This window comes from Armigeres subalbatus, chromosome 3, assembly GCF_024139115.2.
Source record: "Armigeres subalbatus isolate Guangzhou_Male chromosome 3, GZ_Asu_2, whole genome shotgun sequence".
NCBI classification, from domain to species: domain Eukaryota; kingdom Metazoa; phylum Arthropoda; class Insecta; order Diptera; family Culicidae; genus Armigeres; species Armigeres subalbatus.
Window position 1 is genome coordinate 293,043,120 of NC_085141.1, and position 20,157 is coordinate 293,063,276.

General features: G+C 39.8%; 1 protein-coding gene across 18 annotated transcripts in view; it reads left to right on the plus strand.

Annotated features, from left to right (window-relative positions):
• The window catches only part of LOC134224841 (probable phospholipid-transporting ATPase IA), a 370,136-nt gene that overhangs the window by 219,588 nt on the left and 130,391 nt on the right, over nucleotides 1–20,157 (plus strand). The window contains exons 1-2 of one of the 18 annotated variants that reach the window (XM_062704462.1): nucleotides 3,419–3,453; nucleotides 3,761–3,825. The exons of 16 other annotated variants lie outside the window; for them this stretch is intronic. In XM_062704462.1, coding sequence (XP_062560446.1) covers nucleotides 3,434–3,453; nucleotides 3,761–3,825 — 85 coding nt within the window. In that variant the 5' untranslated portion in view covers nucleotides 3,419–3,433. Of the gene's footprint in view, nucleotides 1–3,418; nucleotides 3,454–3,760; nucleotides 3,826–3,883; nucleotides 4,234–20,157 lie in introns of those variants that run through there. One more of the 18 variants, XM_062704463.1, reaches the window with a different exon arrangement.

Consider the following 20,157-nt stretch of genomic DNA (forward strand, 5'->3'; position numbering starts at 1 on the left):
AAATTGAAAAAGTGTAGCCAACAATATTTTGAATAAAATCCAGTTGCTTGTAAAGGCACGATTCGGGAGAAGTACTTTTCAAAATGTATGCTGGACATATTCATGAAGATGTTCACCAAGATGTTCACTACGCTGAGAAGCATCTCTTGCCACGGGGCTGTATTATCCCCATACTGACCTACTAGCGAGTAGCGAGTAGCCAGTCCAACAGACTCGAACAGCTAATAATAACAAATCAATATTTTCAAGCGCGTGCAGCAGTTTTTAAAGGTAATGAGCTGGAATACGGCAGAAAAAGTATAAATAGTTCTATATAAGTAATGCGTTCAACGATATGCAAAATTGCATACAAAAACGTCAACATTGCATGAATATTTATAACGTTGGATCATGCACACTATGTGTATGGAGGTAATATAATGTTTAAATGGCTGCAGAATACATGCCAGTTGGGAATTGTTTATATGGTTTATATTCATCGGGGGTCTCAATCTATTGATTGAGCGAAAAAAATCATTACAGTTGTTGGTGTCAAATAAAACCATACTCTCCACTAGCAGTTTACTCAAACGTAAAAAACAGAAAAAAACACAAGAATAAAAATGTTGAATTTCAACAAACTGAAAAAAACTTCTGTTTATTTTTTTAAAAATTTTAAAGATCATATATTTTTGCTAACAGACGAATTTGAACACAGTGACCGAAATTTGGACAAAACTCTATGAGCAAAATGTATACAACGTAAATAATATAAAAATTTGGATGCATCCATATGACAAATTTTGAAATTTATTCATAACTAGTATTTTTTTCAACTTTCCCAGTCAAACTTAAAAACTCTTTGTTTATATAAACATAGCTGATCTCAAGACAAAACAGTTAATGAACTATTATATTGCTTTAAATGTTATATATTGTAAACTGGATGGCACAGATATCATAATCACATTTCTATACATATTTATATAACAAATTGAAGAAAATATTGTCAAAAGTCCAACATTTATTCAAATGTCCAAAATACCATCGTCACCCTTCGTATCGGTGTTTATTATTTCCTTTCACTCACACACTTCCTTATACGTCGCACATGGAGGCACGCCACTGTGCAACGCTCCAGTTGGAACAGGCAGACATATACGCACCCCAATGGCCAATGTTTATGTTTTCATTTAGGATTGGTCCGCTTCTGCGCAATAAGATGTAGGACCCTTTTGGCAAAAAAGCAAAAACGTTTCAAATCACTGCACATGATGCGCTATTATTGGCTAATAGTTGAACAATACTATGATGGAGCGAGTATCCTTAACCTAGGGCTACTTGCATATACATAGACCTTTCCTTTTAGCAGGTATGTCTATGATTTGTGGAATGCAGGACCACAACGAAGAATCAGAAATTGGTGATTCTGACGTTGGCAGGTAGAGGATGATGTTCTAATATGCTCCCATTAAAGCTTTTTCGATGTTTTGACCAATTTTAACTGATTTCAACGTTCCGACACAAAATTCACAAAACTATATACAATGATCTCCTATTCAAAATATCTAGGTTATTGTAACTAAAAATTTTCGTTACAAATCGGTAATGAATTACCAACATAATGCAATAAAAAAATTCTGTAATATATGATTAGGTCCTAAACGCCAAACGTAAACAAATCTTGTGACATGTTCATCGTGATAATTTGACTAAACCAGAAAAAAATGAGCTCAGAATCAGTGAGAGAAGGTTTTGTTTACTTTTGGTTTAAAAACCGTGTAATCACGGTTGACGCAAGATTTGCTCATAAGTATTGCGGTTTGGGGCATTTTACTCCATGGGTCCATTTTACACCATTCTCCCCAACTAATACCAGGTTGATTCACCGTCTTCAGGTCCCGACAACCTCTAGCGGCGGATGCGTTAAACTACAACCAAAATAGGAAAAGGACTTCGATTGGTTACTCACTCTCTCACCACTCGTTCGTGCTCAACTCATTGAGTGATAGTAAATAATTTTGTCTGGGTTATGATATCGTAGTTTTATCACCTCAAGCAATGAACAGTGGGAAAAAACGACGTCAAGAAGTTACTCTTTTTATTGCAGTTGATTACTGTGCTAGCAATCCTTGAAAATCTAATGTATAGACAGGAACTGTAAAATACCATTATTGATATCACGCACTGGCCATTTAACCCCACTTCACCTTAAATCAAATAGGTCATTGCGCGCGGAAAACCTAACCTCACTATTTTGACAGGTACTGGTCCTGTTGTTTACGTTTCGGACTTAGAATTATTTTGATCCAAATTAAATCTGCATATTTCACGATGTTGATGACATTCCGTACATTCCGCATTCAAATATTGGTAATTATCGATAAGCTTAGGTAATTAACGATCAGAAAATCCAAAGAATGATAGAAGAATCTCTAAATTAAAATAAAGTCGTCTGTAAACAACAGGACCAGTACCTGTCAAAAGTCGTGTGTGACGTCACTGTGCAATGGAGTATAGTCAACTCTATTGACATACATCTCGTTCAAAGTCCGGGACTTAAATTGGCCATTTTGTTCAATTTTAATTCTCTCCTAGAATTCGCATTGTATATATGTTTTATGGAAAGCAGAGCTAAAATTCTGGTTGCGACTAATTAAACCTCTTTTTCATGACGTAACTTTTCTTTGGAAAGTATAATGTAAACCGAAAATGCGTTTGAGGAGCTCGTTTTACCTTATTTCCCCCTTGTAAAGCTAACATGTTTTGAAAAATGTTTAGATCTTACAAGATTTAATAACCGATCTAATGCCGAAAACAATGAATGGTTTCGATTTTATTCGACGAAGCTTTTGGCATACGTGTGGAGTAAAAGATTTACGAAATTTGTCCAAACGACAGTTCAGTAAAAGGCACAAGCATGCTCTAAGTGCTCTAATACTATGTTCGCACTAGGGCCTTGTAACATGTTATTCGGCTATCTTGATGGGCTTTCTTTTGTCGATAATATGAATAACATGTTAATTAGACCGTAGTGCGAACATAGTATAGATATCCATTCACCATTTCAAAACAAACCATCACAAGAGAGCGAAAGAATATGCCTTGAAGGTATCCTGGCGCACGTGACAAATTTGCTCATTCCATACCGGTGTTAGTGAGTGGCACACTATCATGCGGTCTGGCCGACAGTTAAGAGCCAAACATTTACGACGGAGGGTGGGCTCTCAACTGCATACAGGACCAAAAAGTATCCTGGCAAGCGGCAACTTCAAAAGAGAGTGAGTGAACTTTCACTCAAGTTGTCCTGCCTGTTTGACATTTCCTATTTCTAGTTGATTGGCCCGACTGCGAGCAAGAACTTTTGGTTAATGGCATAAGTTGCGACGAGTTGCGAGTGATGTTGTGATTTTTCCGAGCTGCTCGAATTTGAACAATTTCGGCATCGGAAAACATGGTGAATCTATCAAAAGTGTAATTTACGCGTTTCTAAAGGAACAGAAAACATGTGAAAGCCATCATCCGAAAGAATTTTTGACCGAAAAATGACAAATCAAGGCAACATATGGGTAGCTGCCATTAGCGAAGCTGGTGGAGTTTTCCGTTCCCGAAAATGCCCGTAAAAGGAGAAAAAGGGATAACAGTAGGCTCAGATTTTCTTGTCTGGGTGATGGAGTTTATTTGGGTGTCGGATGAAAGTGTAAACAAGTGACAAATTTGGAAACGAAAAAAAAAACAATCAGTATTTAACCCCATCTTGGCGTTTCTTGGTTCAAATTAGAGAGCTGCTGAAAATGATTGATTTGGATGAAAAAGTGATTAGTTCCTCACTGTTGGATGCAAAGTGTACGTAGAAATCAATTTATCGAATAATTCTCGGGCAGAGACGTTATTTACTATTTAAATAGTTCAAGTGATTATCCGCCTTGGTGGTGCCGTTTAAAAGTATATATTCGGTGAAAAGTGTTCCATTTGTTCATTCTATCGTGCTATGTAAAGCGTCGAAGTCCAAACACAATGTGTTTTATCAGAGTGGTAAAATCTCTTAAAAGTTGAGCGTTAATGAGTGAAAATTGTTGGCTTCTGTGTGGAAAAGTGTGCAAATCGGCCACCTTACTCCCCATCCCTCGCAGAGCACCGCAAACCGTCAAGGACGACTTGCTGTAGGGTAGAATTATATCCACCAGGCAGCAGACTAACCGGAGATGGCCTTCAATACGATGTATCGTGCACTGAGGCTGCGTCTTGTGAACCGTAAGATAGCTTCCTGCTTGATGTTGCTGTTGTCGTTTTTTTAGCCGTTCGCATTCGCACATCTTTTTGTAAAAGATCGTTCCTCTCCTTTACCTTTAGGCACGGCACACAAGAGGGTAGGCGAAGTTCCAGTTTGTTTTGAACTTGCTTGCGCTTGAATTGGCGAACGGATCGATATTGCTTGCTCACTTGTCACTACTTCGATTATTGCAGAAGGAGTGTGCTTATAAGGGACATCGCTAGCATAACTAATAAAATTACATGCAGTGTATCTGTTCCATTATATATTACGCATCTTCACATATGATTCACGGCTCTCTTGTTAGCCTTGCCAGCAAGGGCGTAGGGTTGCTAATCCAAAGATAGCGAGTTCGATTCTCGGTCCAGATAACATACTCATGCATTGGCGAGCATAGGAAAGCTTTCAAATAACTGTGGATAACCATTCGGGGCTGTCAGTTTGAACATGAATCTGAAACATTAATTTTCCCAGCAGCTGTTTTAGATTCATTTAGTCAACTATCAACTTGATAATTACTTCCTTTTCCTTAAGCCGAGAAAATGCCTGAATTGAAGGAAGAAATTATATCGTCTATTGCCGTCTGCCGGGCAAATGCATGCTTTGAAAGAAGGGAAATATCTTCCCGTGCATTAAACCAAGCAAATTCCTGAATTGAAAGAAGGAACCATTTCAACTCAATGACATTACCCATAATTCCATTACTCATAATGCCATTACCTCGAAGGCCACTACCCCGAACGCCATTCCCCGAATGAGTCGCTACCCCGAATGCCATTACCCTGAGTAGGATACTTCCCCGAATTAGTCCTGATTTCAAGTTTACAGTTTATATGAATGAAAAAAAAAATGAATCAATATAAATTTATTTATAATTCTTGTGAATGATTATTACTTGTTCTATATGACTTTTTCAATAGCAGGGTGACTCAAGTCGAGTATTACACAATTTTTACGATAATTTTTATCGTAGATTCGTCCTTATTTTTCGATCTGATAGTCCTTTTACAAGGTTCTCCGTGTTGGAATCGCGGTTCGTTCCAACAGTATAGAACGAATAATTCTCGTTCCAAAAAAATCCGTTACATATCATGTGCTACCTTTGAAAACTGATAAAGCTGAGGTGAGAATTTCACAGCACGTTCTCATGTTCAATGCAGGGAGCTGGAGGAAATTTCAGCCCACGTCGACTGGGCTTGAGACGGCTTGCGAACATGTATTTAAACAGAATAAAAGGGTAGAAAAGTTGCTTCTGAAGTTTGCCGGCGATAAACCTTACTACGACAAGAAGGGCATGGCGACAAGTTCCTAGAATGAGAGGATCTCTTCTGTTCGTCGAATATACTTGTTCCTCACGTGGCAAGGAACCGGCATAGTTTCGTTATACCTTGCAAACGCGATCATTTAAAGGAGGTGTTATCTCTTCTGTTCGCCTCATACCGGGCAAACGCGTTTTTTAATAGCAAGCATTTTCAACTCTGTTCGCATTAAACCGAGCAAAAGCGTTCATTTAAAGAAGGCATTATCTCCTATATTCGACTTATACCGGGTAAATGCATTCATAAAAAGAAGGTAGTGTCAACTCTGTTCGCCCTGTATCTGGCAAATATGTGTATCTAAAGAATTCTTTTTGTTTTAAGTGTTTATTTGAAGAAAGCGTTCTAAACCCTGTTCGCTTTATATCGGGCGCATTTCCGTTCAGTAAAAGAATGCGTTAATTTAAAAAATGGCATTACCTCCTATGTTTGCCTTGTACCGGGCAATTGCATTAATCTAATGAAGGAATTATCTCCTATGTCTTATACCGGGCAAAAACGTTCATTTTAAGAAGGCATTACATCCTATGTTTGCCTTTAACCATCACCATTCATTTAAAGAAGGCGTTATTTCCACTGTACACCTTATGTTAATAGAAAGAAGGTTTTATCTTCTCACTTACACCATTTCGTAGGATAGCACTTTTCCAGATAATAATGGCGCAGAATGATGATTTAAGTTATTAAGACGAAAAGTCAAAAATGTTGATTAAACAGAACCTTTATTGCGTTTCTCTAAGTAGTATTTAACTTAATTCTAAACAAATTCTTTTCAAAGATTGTCATTTTACGATTCATCGGTATCTGTGGGTGTTGAAAATAGTGATAGTAGAAAACTACAGATTCGAAATGTATTCGGGGTAATGGACATTGGTCCCATTAGGGGAGATGGGTTTCGGGGTACAGTAGTGGAGCCACCAATTCCATTCCTTTTCTTGACTTCTGCCGGGCGAAAGCAATTTCTGAATGAAGGAATCATATATCCTTTGCCTTAAACCGAACTAATGCCAGAATTGAACTTTACTTTTTGCCGAGCAAATTCTTGAATTGAAAGAAGGAACCATATCATCTTTTGCCTTCTACTGGACCTTCTTATTTATTTATCATCAGACTAAGGCCGGAGTGGCCTGTGCTGCACATAAAAGACTTCTCCATTCAGCTCGGTTCATGGTTGCACTTCGCCAACCACGCAGTCTGCGGAGGGTCCGCAAGTCGTCCTCCACCTGATCGATCCACCTTGCCCGCTGTGCACCTCGCCTTCTTGTTCCCGTCGGATCGTTGTCGAGAACCATTTTCACCGGATTACTGTCCGACATTCTGGCTAGGTGCCCGGCCCACCGCAGTCTTTCGATTTTCGCGGTGTGAACGATGGATGGTTCCCCCAACAGCTGATGCAACTCGTGGTTCATTCGCCTCCTCCACGTACCGTCCGCCATCTGCAACCCACCATAGATGTTACGCAACACTTTCCTTTCGAAAACTCCCAGTGCGCGTTGGTCCTCCACGAGCATCGTCCAGGTCTCGTGTCCGTAGAGAACTACCGGTCTTATAAGCGTTTTGTAGATAGTCAGTTTGGTACGGCGGCGAACTCTACTCGATCGGAGCGTCTTGCGGAGTCCAAAGTACGTACGATTTTCAGCCACTATGCGTCTCCGAATTTCTCTGCTGGTATCGTTATCGGCGGTCACCAGTGAGCCAAAGTACACGAATTCTTCAACCACCTCGATTTCGTCACCACCGATAGAAACTCGTGGTGGGTGGCTTATATTGACCTCTCTTGAGGTTCTTTCTATCATGTACTTCGTCTTCGACGTGTTGATGACTAGTCCAATCCGTTTAGCTTCGCTTTTCAGTCTGATGTAGGCTTCCTCCATCCTCTCAAAGTTACGTGCCATGATATCAATGTCGTCGGCGAAACCAAATAACTGGACGGACCTCGTGAAAATCGTACCACTCGTGTCAATCCCTGCCCTTCGTATTACTCCCTCCAAAGCGATGTTGAATAGCAGACACGAAAGACCATCACCTTGCCGTAACCCTCTACGGGTTTCGAAGGGACTCGAGAATGCCCCTGAAACTCGAACTACGCACATCACCCGATCCATCGTCGCCTTGATCAACCGTATCAGTTTATCCGGAAATCCGTTTTCGTGCATTAGCTGCCATAGCTGGTCCCGATCGATTGTATCATATGCGGCTTTGAAGTCGATAAATAGATGATGTGTGGGCACGTTGTATTCGCGGCATTTCTGAAATACCTGACGTATGGCGAACACCTGGTCTGTGGTGGAGCGTTCACCCATAAATCCCGCCTGGTACTGCCCCACGAACTCTCTTGCAATTGGTGTTAGTCGACGGCATAAAATATGGGAGAGTACCTTGTAGGCGGCGTTCAGCAATGGGATTGCGCGGTAGTTGCTACAATCCAGCGTATCGCCCTTTTGGTAGATGGGACACACGACACCTTCCATCCACTCCTGCGGCAGAACCTCATCCTCCCAAACCTTGGTAATCACCCAGTGCAGCGCTCTAGCCAGTGCTTCACCACCGTGTTTAAACAGCTCTCCTGGTAGTTGGTCAACTCCAGGGGCTTTGTTGTTTTTCAGCCGGCCGATCTCCTCCTGGATTTCCTGGAGATTCGGAGCCGGAAGTCGCTTGTCCTGCGCGCGTGCTCCTAGGTTCATTACCATACCGCCACCGTTGTCTGCCATATCGCCATTCAGGTGCTCTTCGTAGTGCTGCCGCCACCTTTGGATCACCTCACGCTCGTTCGTAAGAAGGTACCCGTTTATGTCCTTACACATATCGCGCTGCGGCACGTGGCCCTTACATGAACGGTTCAACTTCTCATAGAACTTTCGTGCGTTATTAGCGCGGTACAGTTCCTCCGTCTCTTCACGGTCTCGATCTTCCTGCTGGCGCTTTTTCCTCCGGAAAATCGAGTTTTGTCTGTTCCGCGCCCGTTTGTATCGTGCCTCGTTCGCCCTCGTGCGGTGTTGCAGCAATCTCGCCCATGCTGCATTCTTCTCCTCAACTAACTGCTCACATTCGCCGTCATACCAGTCGTTTCTCTGATCCGGAGCCACCGTGCCTAGTGCAGCGGTTGCGGTGCTTCCAATGGCGGATCGAATATCTCCAGCCATCTTCAAGAGATGCTGCGCCTAGCTGCTCTTCCGTTGGGAGTGCCACTTCCAGCTGCTGCGCGTAGTCTTGGGCTAGTCTACCGTCTTGTAGCCGCCCAATGTTAAGCCGCGGCGGACGACTCCGACGCGTGTTGATCACCGTCGAGAGTTTTGAGCGCAGACATACTGCGACAAGGTAGTGGTCGGATTCAATATTCGCACTGCGGTAAGTGCGTACGTTCGTGATGTCGGAGAAGAATTTACCGTCGATTAGAACGTGGTCGATTTGGTTTTCCGTTACTTGATTAGGTGATTTCCATGTGACCTTGTGGATATTCTTGCGGGGAAGAAAGTGCTTCGGACTACCATTCCGCGGGAGGCTGCAAAGTTTATGCATCGTTGGCCGTTGTCGTTCGATACGGTATGCAGACTATCCGGTCCGATGACCGGTCTATACATTTCCTCCCTTCCTACCTGAGCGTTCATGTCACCGATGATGATTTTGACGTCCCGCAGTGGGCATCCATCGTATGTCTGCTCCAGCTGCGCATAGAACGCTTCTTTCTCGTCGTCGGATCTCCCTTCGTGTGGGCAGTGCACGTTGATGATGCTACAGTTGAAGAAACGGCCTTTTATCCTCAGCTTGCACATCCTTGCGTTGATTGGCTGCCACCCAATCACGCGTTGGCGCATCTTTTCCAGCACTATGAAGCCGGTTCCCAGCTCGTTGGTGGTGCCACAGCTTTGGTAGAAGGTAGCCGCTCGATGCCCGCTTTTCCACATTTTCTGTCCTGTCCAGCAGATTTCCTGCAGCGCTACGACATCGAAGTTGCGAGGATGTAATTCATCGTAGATTATCCTATCGCAACCTGCGAAGCCTAGCGACTTGCAGTTCCATGTTCCAAGCTTCCAATCGTGATCCTTTATTCGTCGCCTAGGTCGTTGCCGATTGTATCGAGTCGTATTATCTTCTATGTCGTTCGTAATAGTTGTTTTTAAAAGGCGGCTTATTGGGCCTGCGCAAACCTCCTGTCTCGTCGGAGGGCCGTCGTGTCAGGTCTGTTTAGCGTCCCACCTAACACCAGGACTTGGGCTTGTGCGCTTTGAGCGGCACACGGTCGCTTTGGTGGAGCCTACTTGCGGATACATGCAGCTTTTTATAGAGGTTTAACAGGGCCCACTATCAAACCCCACCACATCCTAGGCAGGCGCCACAACTCGCAGATGGCCTGGGGAGGGATCGTCAAGCCCTTGGACATAGTCCCTGCTGCCCCACCTTCTGCCATCCTCTGAAAGAAGGCATCATATCTTCCTTTGCATTAAACCGAGCAAATGCTTTATTTGGAAGAAGGAAGCATATCGTAACCATATCTTCTCTGATGCAACTGTCGGGAAGATGCATCCTTTTGAAGAAGGGATCATGTCTTCCTTTGCCTTAAACCGAGCAAATGCCTTTAATTGAGCAAATGAATAAAATCTTCCCTTTCTTTCGCCGATAAAATGCATCCTTTGAAAGAAGGAATTATATCTTCCCTTTTCTTGAACTGAATAATGTATACATTGAGAATAGGAACCATACATATTCGACCTTGTGTTATGCCTGGCAAACGCATTATTTAAAAAAAATAGTTTTCAAAATAATTTTTGCTCTTGAGTACTCACAATTTTGCTATTTGAGTTTCCGTATTTTGTCGTTTGTTTTAGTCAACGACGATCTTGCTGCTGACCCAGAGGTAAAAAAAATAAGGAAATAGGCAGAGCTCCTTCGAGCAATGATTTGATAGAATCTGATCTTTAATTCGAAATAATCAAAAAATGTTCAAGTGACAATCATTATAAATAGTTGAACATATTATGCATAAGATTCGAAATTGATGATTAGGTACACAACTATTATGTCAAATGATCATTATCCCAAACGACCTTTATGCCAAATGACCTACCACCGTATTTCTTCGAAAATTATATTTAAAAAAAAATCCTTCGTAAATTCCTGTAAGAATTCCTTCGGTAATAACTTCAGCAATTCCTTCAAACATTTCTTTGCAATTTTTCCGGCATCTTTAAGGGTTTGTTTTGGAAATTTGTTTGATAATTCATTCTGAAATTTCTCCAGGAATTTTCTCGATAATTTATTATGAAATCCTTCAGAAAATCTTCCCACTCCAGAAATGTCCTCCAGGAATAATTTAGAAAATTCGCCATTAACTGCTTTTGTTATTCCTCCAAGGATTCCTTCGGAAGATCCTTTGAAGAGGCCTTTTTGTAAATTCACCCAAATATTCCTTCGGAACTTCCTCTTGGTTTTAGTAGAACCATACAAAATTCCTATTAAAATTGCTGCAGGAATTATTCCTGAAATTTTGTGGAAAGATTTTTTCCGGAAATTTGTTAAAGAATGAAATAAAAAATCCTAAAGACATTTTCGGAAGAGTTTTTAACGGAAATGTCAATGTAATTTCCAGATGAAATTTCCGACGGAACTCTTGAAGTAATTTCTGAATGATTCCTAATAGTATGTCTGAATGTCTCAAGAATTCCTGGGTGACATTATGAAGATATACCTAAGAGGAATTTCGAAGGAATTCCAAGAATTTCTTCCTAGAGATTCAAAAGGGATTTCTTAAGGAATTAATGTGTAACAATTATAGAATATAATGGCTGATGAAAATTATTTTTAAAAATTGAAGGAGTTCCTTATTCAATTGCGGCATTCAAATTAAGAATTCTTCTAAAGAAACTTAGGAATGTTTCCCCAAAACAATTTCCGTAGGTATTCTTAAAAGAATTTCCGAAGAGGTTTCCGTAGGAAATCAAAAAAAAATCCGATTGAATTTACAAATTTCTAAAAGAATTACCTAAGGAACTTCTAAAACAATTTCGGAAGAAACCGAAGGAATCTCTAGAAGGAATTTCTAAAGGTATTTCCGAAGAAATTTCGGATGGTTTTTTCGAAAATAATTTGGACTTTCCGAGGATGTCCTCAAGAAATTTTTGAAGGATTTTTCCTAAAACAATTTCCGAAGGTATTCCTAAAACAATATATTTAGGTATTTCTGATGGAATTCCCGAAGAATTTTCTAAAGAATTCGTAAATGAAATTCCGAACGGAATTTACAAACTAATTTCTGCAGGAATTTCCGACATTAAATTTCTGCAAGAATTTCTTTGGAACATTCCTCCAAGAATTCTTTCGAAATGTTTTCGGAATGGTATTCTGAAAAATCCTCCGGAAATTGCATCGGAGATTAATCCAGCAATTTCTTTGGTAATTCTTCATAATATTCCTTTGAAAATTTACAGAAGGAATTATTAGAAAATTTCGAGAGATCCTACCTTTAGGAACATTCTCAGTAACTACAGCACCTACGGACATTGGATTTTTTTTAAGAATTTGTTATAAATAAATTTTAAGAAATCTGCCAGTACTTTAGCATTTAGCATTTAGCATTTAGCAGTTCGCACAAATTCGTAGGTGGTACAAGCCAAGGCTATTGTATGAGAGTAGTATGACTTTCATCCGTTACCACAGATATTGATTTGGGACTAACCACTAACTCTTAGATGGAAGCAATGCACTTTCCAATAGTCGAGATCTGTCCTGGCCACGTCCTTGCGAATGCTGAGGAAGGGGAAGGATGGTTTGTTGGACACCTACTTAAGAAAGATGCAGAGAACTCTACGACCTCTCATAGGTGCCACGGGAGGTTTTGGGATTGTGTGGAAGGTTATAACAAGTAGGAATCGTTTTGGTAGAACGTGAAACACAGAAAGAACTAAGATAGAAATACAAAGTAGGAAAGGGACGAGCCTGGAATTGAACCCACGACCTCCTGCTTATAAGGCAGAAGCGGTAGCCACTAGACCACCGAGCTCGTCTTCCAGTACTTTTTCAAGAAATCCCTTTGGAAACTCTAGGAAGAAATTCTTGAATTGAAATTTCTTCAATAAATTCTTCCAGTATTTCTATTATTATTATTGGAGTTGTTATGAAATTTCTGTAGAACTTTATCCAGGGATTCTTTGGATTTTTTTTAATTTCTTCAGACATTCCTTCGGAATTATTCAAAAATTCCTTGAGACCTTTGGATATTCTTTAAAAAAAATCTGGAGTCACTTCTGGAATTAATTCAGAAATTCTTTAGGATCATTCGGAAATCACTTTAAGAGTTTTTTTTTGTAAATCTCATCTAGACATTTCTTTGGAATTTCCTTAAGAAACTCTTCCCAAAATTCCTTTAGTAGAAGTTTCTAAAAGAATTTGTAAAGGAATTTCCGAAGAAATTTTCGAAATTTTCTTAGAATTGCTTTTTTGAATTTTTAAAAGAATGTCTTGGGGAATTTCCGAAGGAATTGCCAGTGAGGTCTAACGTCCGATTTCGACTTGATCCGACTAGCGATTACGACCATCGGCCATCTCATTCCAGAGTTGGACTCTATTGACCCAACTACGTTCAGTGATGGTTCTACACCACCCAGGCCCACTCTACAGCTGCATTTTTTATATTGTTAATGATAGGTCTGATAGCGATTCCGATTCTGGATTTCCTTGGAGAGTTTTTCAGTAATTATTAAGCTGTCTTCTTCTTCTTCTTCTTAAATGACTCTACATTCCAAGTGGAATTTGGCCTGCTTTTCAACATAGTATTCTGTTAGCATTATTTCCACAATTATTATTGAGCTGTCACTTTTAAGTTTTGTTCGGAAAATGGAACGCAGTCTAAGATACCTAAGAAAACTCTGTTCTTAGATAAATTTCATAAATGATTATGATACGAACTTTTCAATAGGCCATTAGATGGCTACTAAAGATCGTATAGGTGTTGCAGGATCGATTCCATTCTCAGATCCTTATAACAGTAATGAATCTAAAATATCATTTTACCCTAGAGCAAGTAGAGTTAGGCTTACTCATATTATTGTTATTTCATACAAGCAGACCCAACAAACTTTGTTTGGCCCAAAATTGGTTCATTCTCTGATAAGTTCTAGAGTTATGCAGAAATGTTTGCTTCATTTGTATGGCAGCCCCCCTTTCCAGAAGCAGGAGGTGTTTCGAATCATCACCGAAACATATCTTCGCTTCCAAAACCTCATCAAGCCAGATTTGGTTCCATTTGCTTGATTTATTCTCGATTTATGAAGAAATTGGTGTTTAATTTGTATGGCAGCTCCTCTTTCCAAATGGGGGAGTGGTCTCGAACCATCTTAAGAAACCTCTGCATACAAATTTTCATGCCGATCGGTGCAGTAGCTTCCGAGTCTGTAAGGGTCAGACAGACAGAAATTCATTTTTATGTATATAGAAGAAGATGATGATAGCACGTCAAATACATCGCAAATACTCGTAATCTGAATAAGCTATAAAAAAAAGTGTACTTATTAATCCGTACATTCGTACATCCAGTTTCATTATGCTCAAATTGTTGATTTCGGTTGATCAACCAATAGACTCTTTTCCTTCTTTTATGCAGTTTTAATACAATTCATAATAAGGGGCCGTCCACAAAGTACGTCACGCCTCTAGGGGGGAGGGGGGGTTCTGAGCAGCGTGACGATCCATACAAAAATTTTAGGGGTTTGTTACAAAAAACGTGACGAAGGGGGGAGGGGGTTCGAAAATCGTCAATTTTTGCGTGACGTACTTTATGGATCATCCCTAAATAGAATTTAATAGGAGAGTTGTTATTTCTTTAGCTTTTTCCAGTCATCTGCTGCTGAACATGTGCCTGTTCTTGTAAACCAATTTATCACTACGACACCTTTTCTGCAACAATGCGAATGGCGAAATGTATCGCAATGAGTGACTATTTTAAGAATCCCTCCATTACGTGTTCCACTTTAATTAATCACTCCATAAGCATCAAGTTGTGAATACCGTCACCTTGTGTTTTTTGTCAGAAACACTGCTTTTTCCCACTGCTGTGACATCGTACAGCTTAGTTCCAATTTATTGAGCTCTTTCGCAGTTACTGCGAAAATACTGATGCCATGTTACCAACCCAACCACCTTCAGAATGGTCTGTTTAGTCGCTTACCTTACCGCTGACCTACGGAAGGTTCCAAGCGTAGTAATTTTTTTCCATTCTACTTTATTGCACTTGAGTTAAGACAACCAGAATAATTTGTGCCAAATATTTAGCGAAACATGATTTACCGATAATAATGAAAATGATGGATGCATTTCACAGCTTGATACAACGCCTCGGTTGGTGTAGTGTTCTGCAATATGAACGAATCATTCCGGACGAGAAGCTATTTGATTTTTTTCATATTCAAGGATACCCCAATTGAGGAGGGTCTGCACACACGTGTCTTGATTTACTTGAATATACTCGAAGTGGTGTCTATTTATATATCAAATAACACGCGCTTATTAAAATTCAAAGAGTTCTTTCTCTCACATGCTCCTATGACTCTACTACATGCCTACTGGAATTTTGCTTACCTTCCAATATAATGTCACACTTATTAATCGATGTATATGTTTACGTATCTGCTGGGCCGGATCTAAGCTCCACTGTTGACGCAAGGACATGTATGCTAGAAATTTCAGTAACTGTAAGGCATACTATGCAATGCGTTTCTATTAAGAACTGAGCTGTTAGATGCTGTTTCTGAAAGCACTGCTCTCTGGGGGCTCTGTAGTGTGACAAAAGATCTATATTTATAAATTACGGAACTGTTCTTTGTACTCGTATCTATATGTTCAGAGCTCAACTGTAAATATGATTATGTTTTTAGGCAAAACGCGTAGTGTGCTTTTAATTAATTATCCGTACTGTACTGACGTCTGGACGAAACCAAAACTGTATGTGTTCGTCCTTTGTTTTGTAATTATTTTTTGTGAATAAATGTTTATAGCTTCGAGTGTTTGTCGGAACGCAACACTGGAGAACATGCTTCTGTTCAACGTCCGAAAACAAGCATGCCGTGATGAATTCCCGTCGTAACATGTTCAGAAAATTCATAAACTGGTCTGTTACGTTTAGATTAAATTTGAGTTTACTTCAGGTGTTACAATAATGCAAGGTGTAACAGTCCAGAATCCAAACTTATATCAAATAGGATAACGGTATGTATTGTTAGCCAAAAATGTAACGGTGGCTCATCACGCAAATTGATTAATAATTCAGCAATAATATTTCGTTTTTGTAAAGAAACATTTACCACATTTATATGTTAGTTACATTACGTTAGATTCATACACTTCTTCAACAATTTGACTCGTTTTTTATCAGTCACAGTCAGTTTTTTTTCTCTTTTGCCCAATAAAGTATTTTTCTGAATGGACTCACCTATTTTCGCACATTAGATGAACGAATAACAATCACACTATTTTAGCGTTCATTCTAAATTCACAATTTTCATTAGTATAGCGACAAGATTAATCAAAACTTTTTGGAACAATATCAGGAGGACTCGTTGCCAAATTACAGCTTACGATTTTTATTTGAAGCAGCACATTGCAATTGCCCACCTTACGGCTTTTACAAACAATTTACAGTGAATAATGCACCAACCTTTCATGGGCTGAAAAAGCAATCGCCACCAGAACTAAGATTAGGAAAATTTTTCGAACATAAAGTTTATTTCGCTAGAGACTTTTGATGGCATAAATAAAAGGTTGTGCACAACTATTGTTTTTTGTTTTGACTACTTGGCGTAAAAACCAAAAGTAAGCAAGCCGTCTGGTGGCAAAATTTTAAATAGAGTTTCAATGCATGGAGATTTACAATGATGTGCTGTACCAGCATAGTAGGCTAAGGTTTGAGCCATATACCCTATTATATTGAAACTAGTTGGCTCTAAATATAATGTCCAACGTTTCTATGTTTAGCTTTAGCTTTGAGCGGGGCCTTCAGCAATTGAAGAAGGAGCTTTCACGAAAATACGAATTAATACTACCACGATGCTACCTATCAAAGCGCTGTAAAACTTAAATCTTTTTTCAGACAAAACGTGATCTGTTTTAGCTGACGCAATCAAACATCTTCGAAAACCATTTGACGTATGTGGCGAACAAATGATACGGTTATTTCTGCCGTATTACCAATCGCATTGAATAATTCACAGGTTGTTATATTTTTCCCTGAGCACCATTTATTACTGACCTATGCTAATGACCCCCTAAAGTCGACTCATCGTGTTGTACTTCCATGGCTAGCAGCATGAAACATTCAACCTGTTCCGCCCAGGCCCACTAGTAGGGCTATATGACTCTATGGTTGGATGTTTTACCTATATATACATTCATACATCGATTGTTTGCAAGAGCGGCGATTACGGTATCCTTGCGCGATGTCAAGGATCATCGTAAACGCTTGAAATCCTTCAAGCATTGCGCTACATCATATACCGGGATGACTATATAGCAGTATCATTGGTCGAAAAAGGATAATAAGAGTGGCGATATCATTAGACCATAGAAAGCCATAGTCAGGTGCCGCACTGATTCCACCGCCGGGAAGAGAAATTCGTTTTCATAGTTCTGGGAAAAAGTGAGTAGGGTACACCGGGGCATATTCGAAAGGACAGTAATTGTTATTTATATTATCTTTTTGAAGGAGAGTGTTTTGACGCAGGACTACGGTTTTGTAATTTTTTATAATTGCATGGTCGATAAAACAAAGTTCGATTTAATAACTAGATTTATATTATGCTGCTATATAAATGCGGATAACACAACGATTCACTACAATCATTTGCTCTATTATCATCCAGAATTGTTCAAAGTTGCCCAGATATACTTTAAAATAGTTTTGTGCAGGGACAGAAAAAGTCATTTCAAATACACTCAAACAGCTGACATCCAACACACAATCAAGTTGCTAGTCCTTCCCGAATTTGAATGTGCGAATGAATAGGACGGCATGTGCACGAACAGCAGCAAGCGTCGATTTTCGGTGTCAGCGTTGTTGTGTGCGGTGTCAAAATGAATCTTCAGCTAGGCACATTGATATTCAATTTGAAATCTCAAAATATGAATATCATTTCATACTGCGGTGCATGGATTCAACATGTTGAAGTCAGATTCATAAAATATATGCATCTGTTTAGTATATAAAGTAAAATAATCATCATTTATCGGTGCAAATCAACCGCAATTCAAAATATTCATTTCAGCCCCGGTAGACATTCATTTTTTAGGCTTGATTATCAATCGGCTATATAGCGATTATCGATCGGCTATATTGAGGATCGGGCGGTAGATTTGGTATGGAAGTTTGACAGCATGCTGCGAGATGTTCGTGCCTGCATTGCCGAGCGTCTGATCAAAACAAACACGAATCAATGACGAAGCTGCCTACTGAGCATCGATGCAACTGATAGTAAAACGAAGATTTCCGTCCTTGGTTTTGTGTCTTCATCGCACTATCGTCCTTCTATTCGACACTCGACAGTGCTATCCTATATGCAGGAGTATAATCTGCGACTGGTATCTGGTTCTTTTACTCTTTCTCCCTTTCTCTCTCTCTGGATACTAACAGGAACAATTATTTCCCCGGGGGTGCATAAATTTTAATACATCATCAGCCAACATCAGCAAATAAACGCTTCGGAGCTGTTTTGTACGCGAGCGATGGTTCGAAAATCAGCCGCATCTCAACCACCATTAACTAGCTCGCTTGGAACCTACATGAAATTATTCCTTTCACGTTCATGACTACATGAATGAAACAAACTTGCAAAGGAATTATTAGGTTTTTTTCGGATAATTAAAAGTGTGCGTGATACGACAGTGCTCGTCTTAATAAAGCTGTTCAAGTTTTGTCGAAAATGGATTACCACCCCTGTTGATCGACAACATGGCAGTCGCCTTATGGCTTGACCAAAGAAAATAAGAAATTGCAGACCCTCATCCTGATAAGTGCTTACGAAACAAGTATACGGACCCTTAGATGGAAACAATGCACTCTCCAATATTCGAGATATGTCCTGGCCACGTCCTTGTGAAATGCGAATGATGAGGAAGGGGATAAGTAGAACACCTACTTAAGAACTGTACGTCCTCTTATAGGTGCCACGGAGGGTTTTGGAAATGCTATTGTGAAAGGTTATAACATTAGGAATCGTTTTGGTAGAACGTGAAACACAGAAAAAACTAAGATAGAAATACAAAGTAGTAAAGGGATGAGCCTGGAATTGAACCCACGACCTCCTGCTTATAAGGCAGAAGCGGTAGCCACTAGACCACCGAGCTTGTCAAATGAACGGAAAGATTGAATTGGGCACATGTATGACCCCAACAGAAAAATGAATATATAAAATCGCACGATGGATAAAAGCGAACCTATGTTCAGCAAAATTTCTTGAAATTAACTCCCCTATCAGGGAAAAATATCAGACATGGTCGATCAAGGCTTTACGACAACCTAGAACGTCATAAACTCAGTGAAGTTGTTAAACAACAAAAAAATTAGATATATTGGCAGCGGGTTGTACTGTTTCGAAATAAGATTTTTATTCAAACGTATCCGTAGAGTTAACATGATATATGTACAATTAATCTTTCTTGGACGTCCTAGGCCATCCAAACTACAGCTGTAAAACACTTTTTTCCGTTAGGTACTAAATGTTTATTGAGGGATACAACAGTGTTTATTACATCTTATAGAAGGAAAGAAAAACACCACAAGGTATTTCAGGAATAGTCTGGGTTATCCAAACTATTCTTGAGTTCAGGACTTGAGATCTACATCTGCTTAGAAGCTTTTTTCGGTACTCCAAGCTTCGATATGCATTGAATTATATTTATTACATCTCCTGAGAGGTGAACACATATCGTAAGATCGTTTTAGGATATTCTGCGTCATTCAAACTGTCCTTGAGTTCGGAACTTTAAATCTACAGCTGAGAAAATCGTTTTTCTGTACTCAAAGCTTCAATTATATCCATTACACCTCCTTAGAGGTCAACAGATAACGTAAGATAGTTTTAGGATATTCTGGGTAATCCACACTTTCCTTGAGTTCAGGACTTGAGATCTACAGCTGCAGGAAAATCTTTTTTTAGTACTCAAAGCTTCAATGTGCATTCGATTGTATCCATTATCTCTCCTGGGAGGTCAACAGACATCGTAAGATAGTTTTGGGGTATCTTATGTTCTACAGGCATCACATTAGGCACAAAATTGGATATCCCAAAACCATCTTGGGATGTATTCTGGTCTTCTGATCTGGTCTTCTGGAATATGTTATGGACATGGTCCAAGCTTCTAGTGACGAAAAAAGTTAGTGTCGTGACTATAGATGGCACGCTCTGAACTCAAGGACGGTTCGGATAACCCAGGATATCTCCAAACCATCTTACCATGCCCTTGATCTTCAGGAATACGGTTGAATACATGCCCAAGCTTGGAGCGATAAAAAAAAGCTAGTGCCGTGGCTGTAGATCACAAATTCTGCACTCAAGGACGGTTTGGATGACCCCGAATATCCCAAAAACCAACTTACAATGTCTCTTG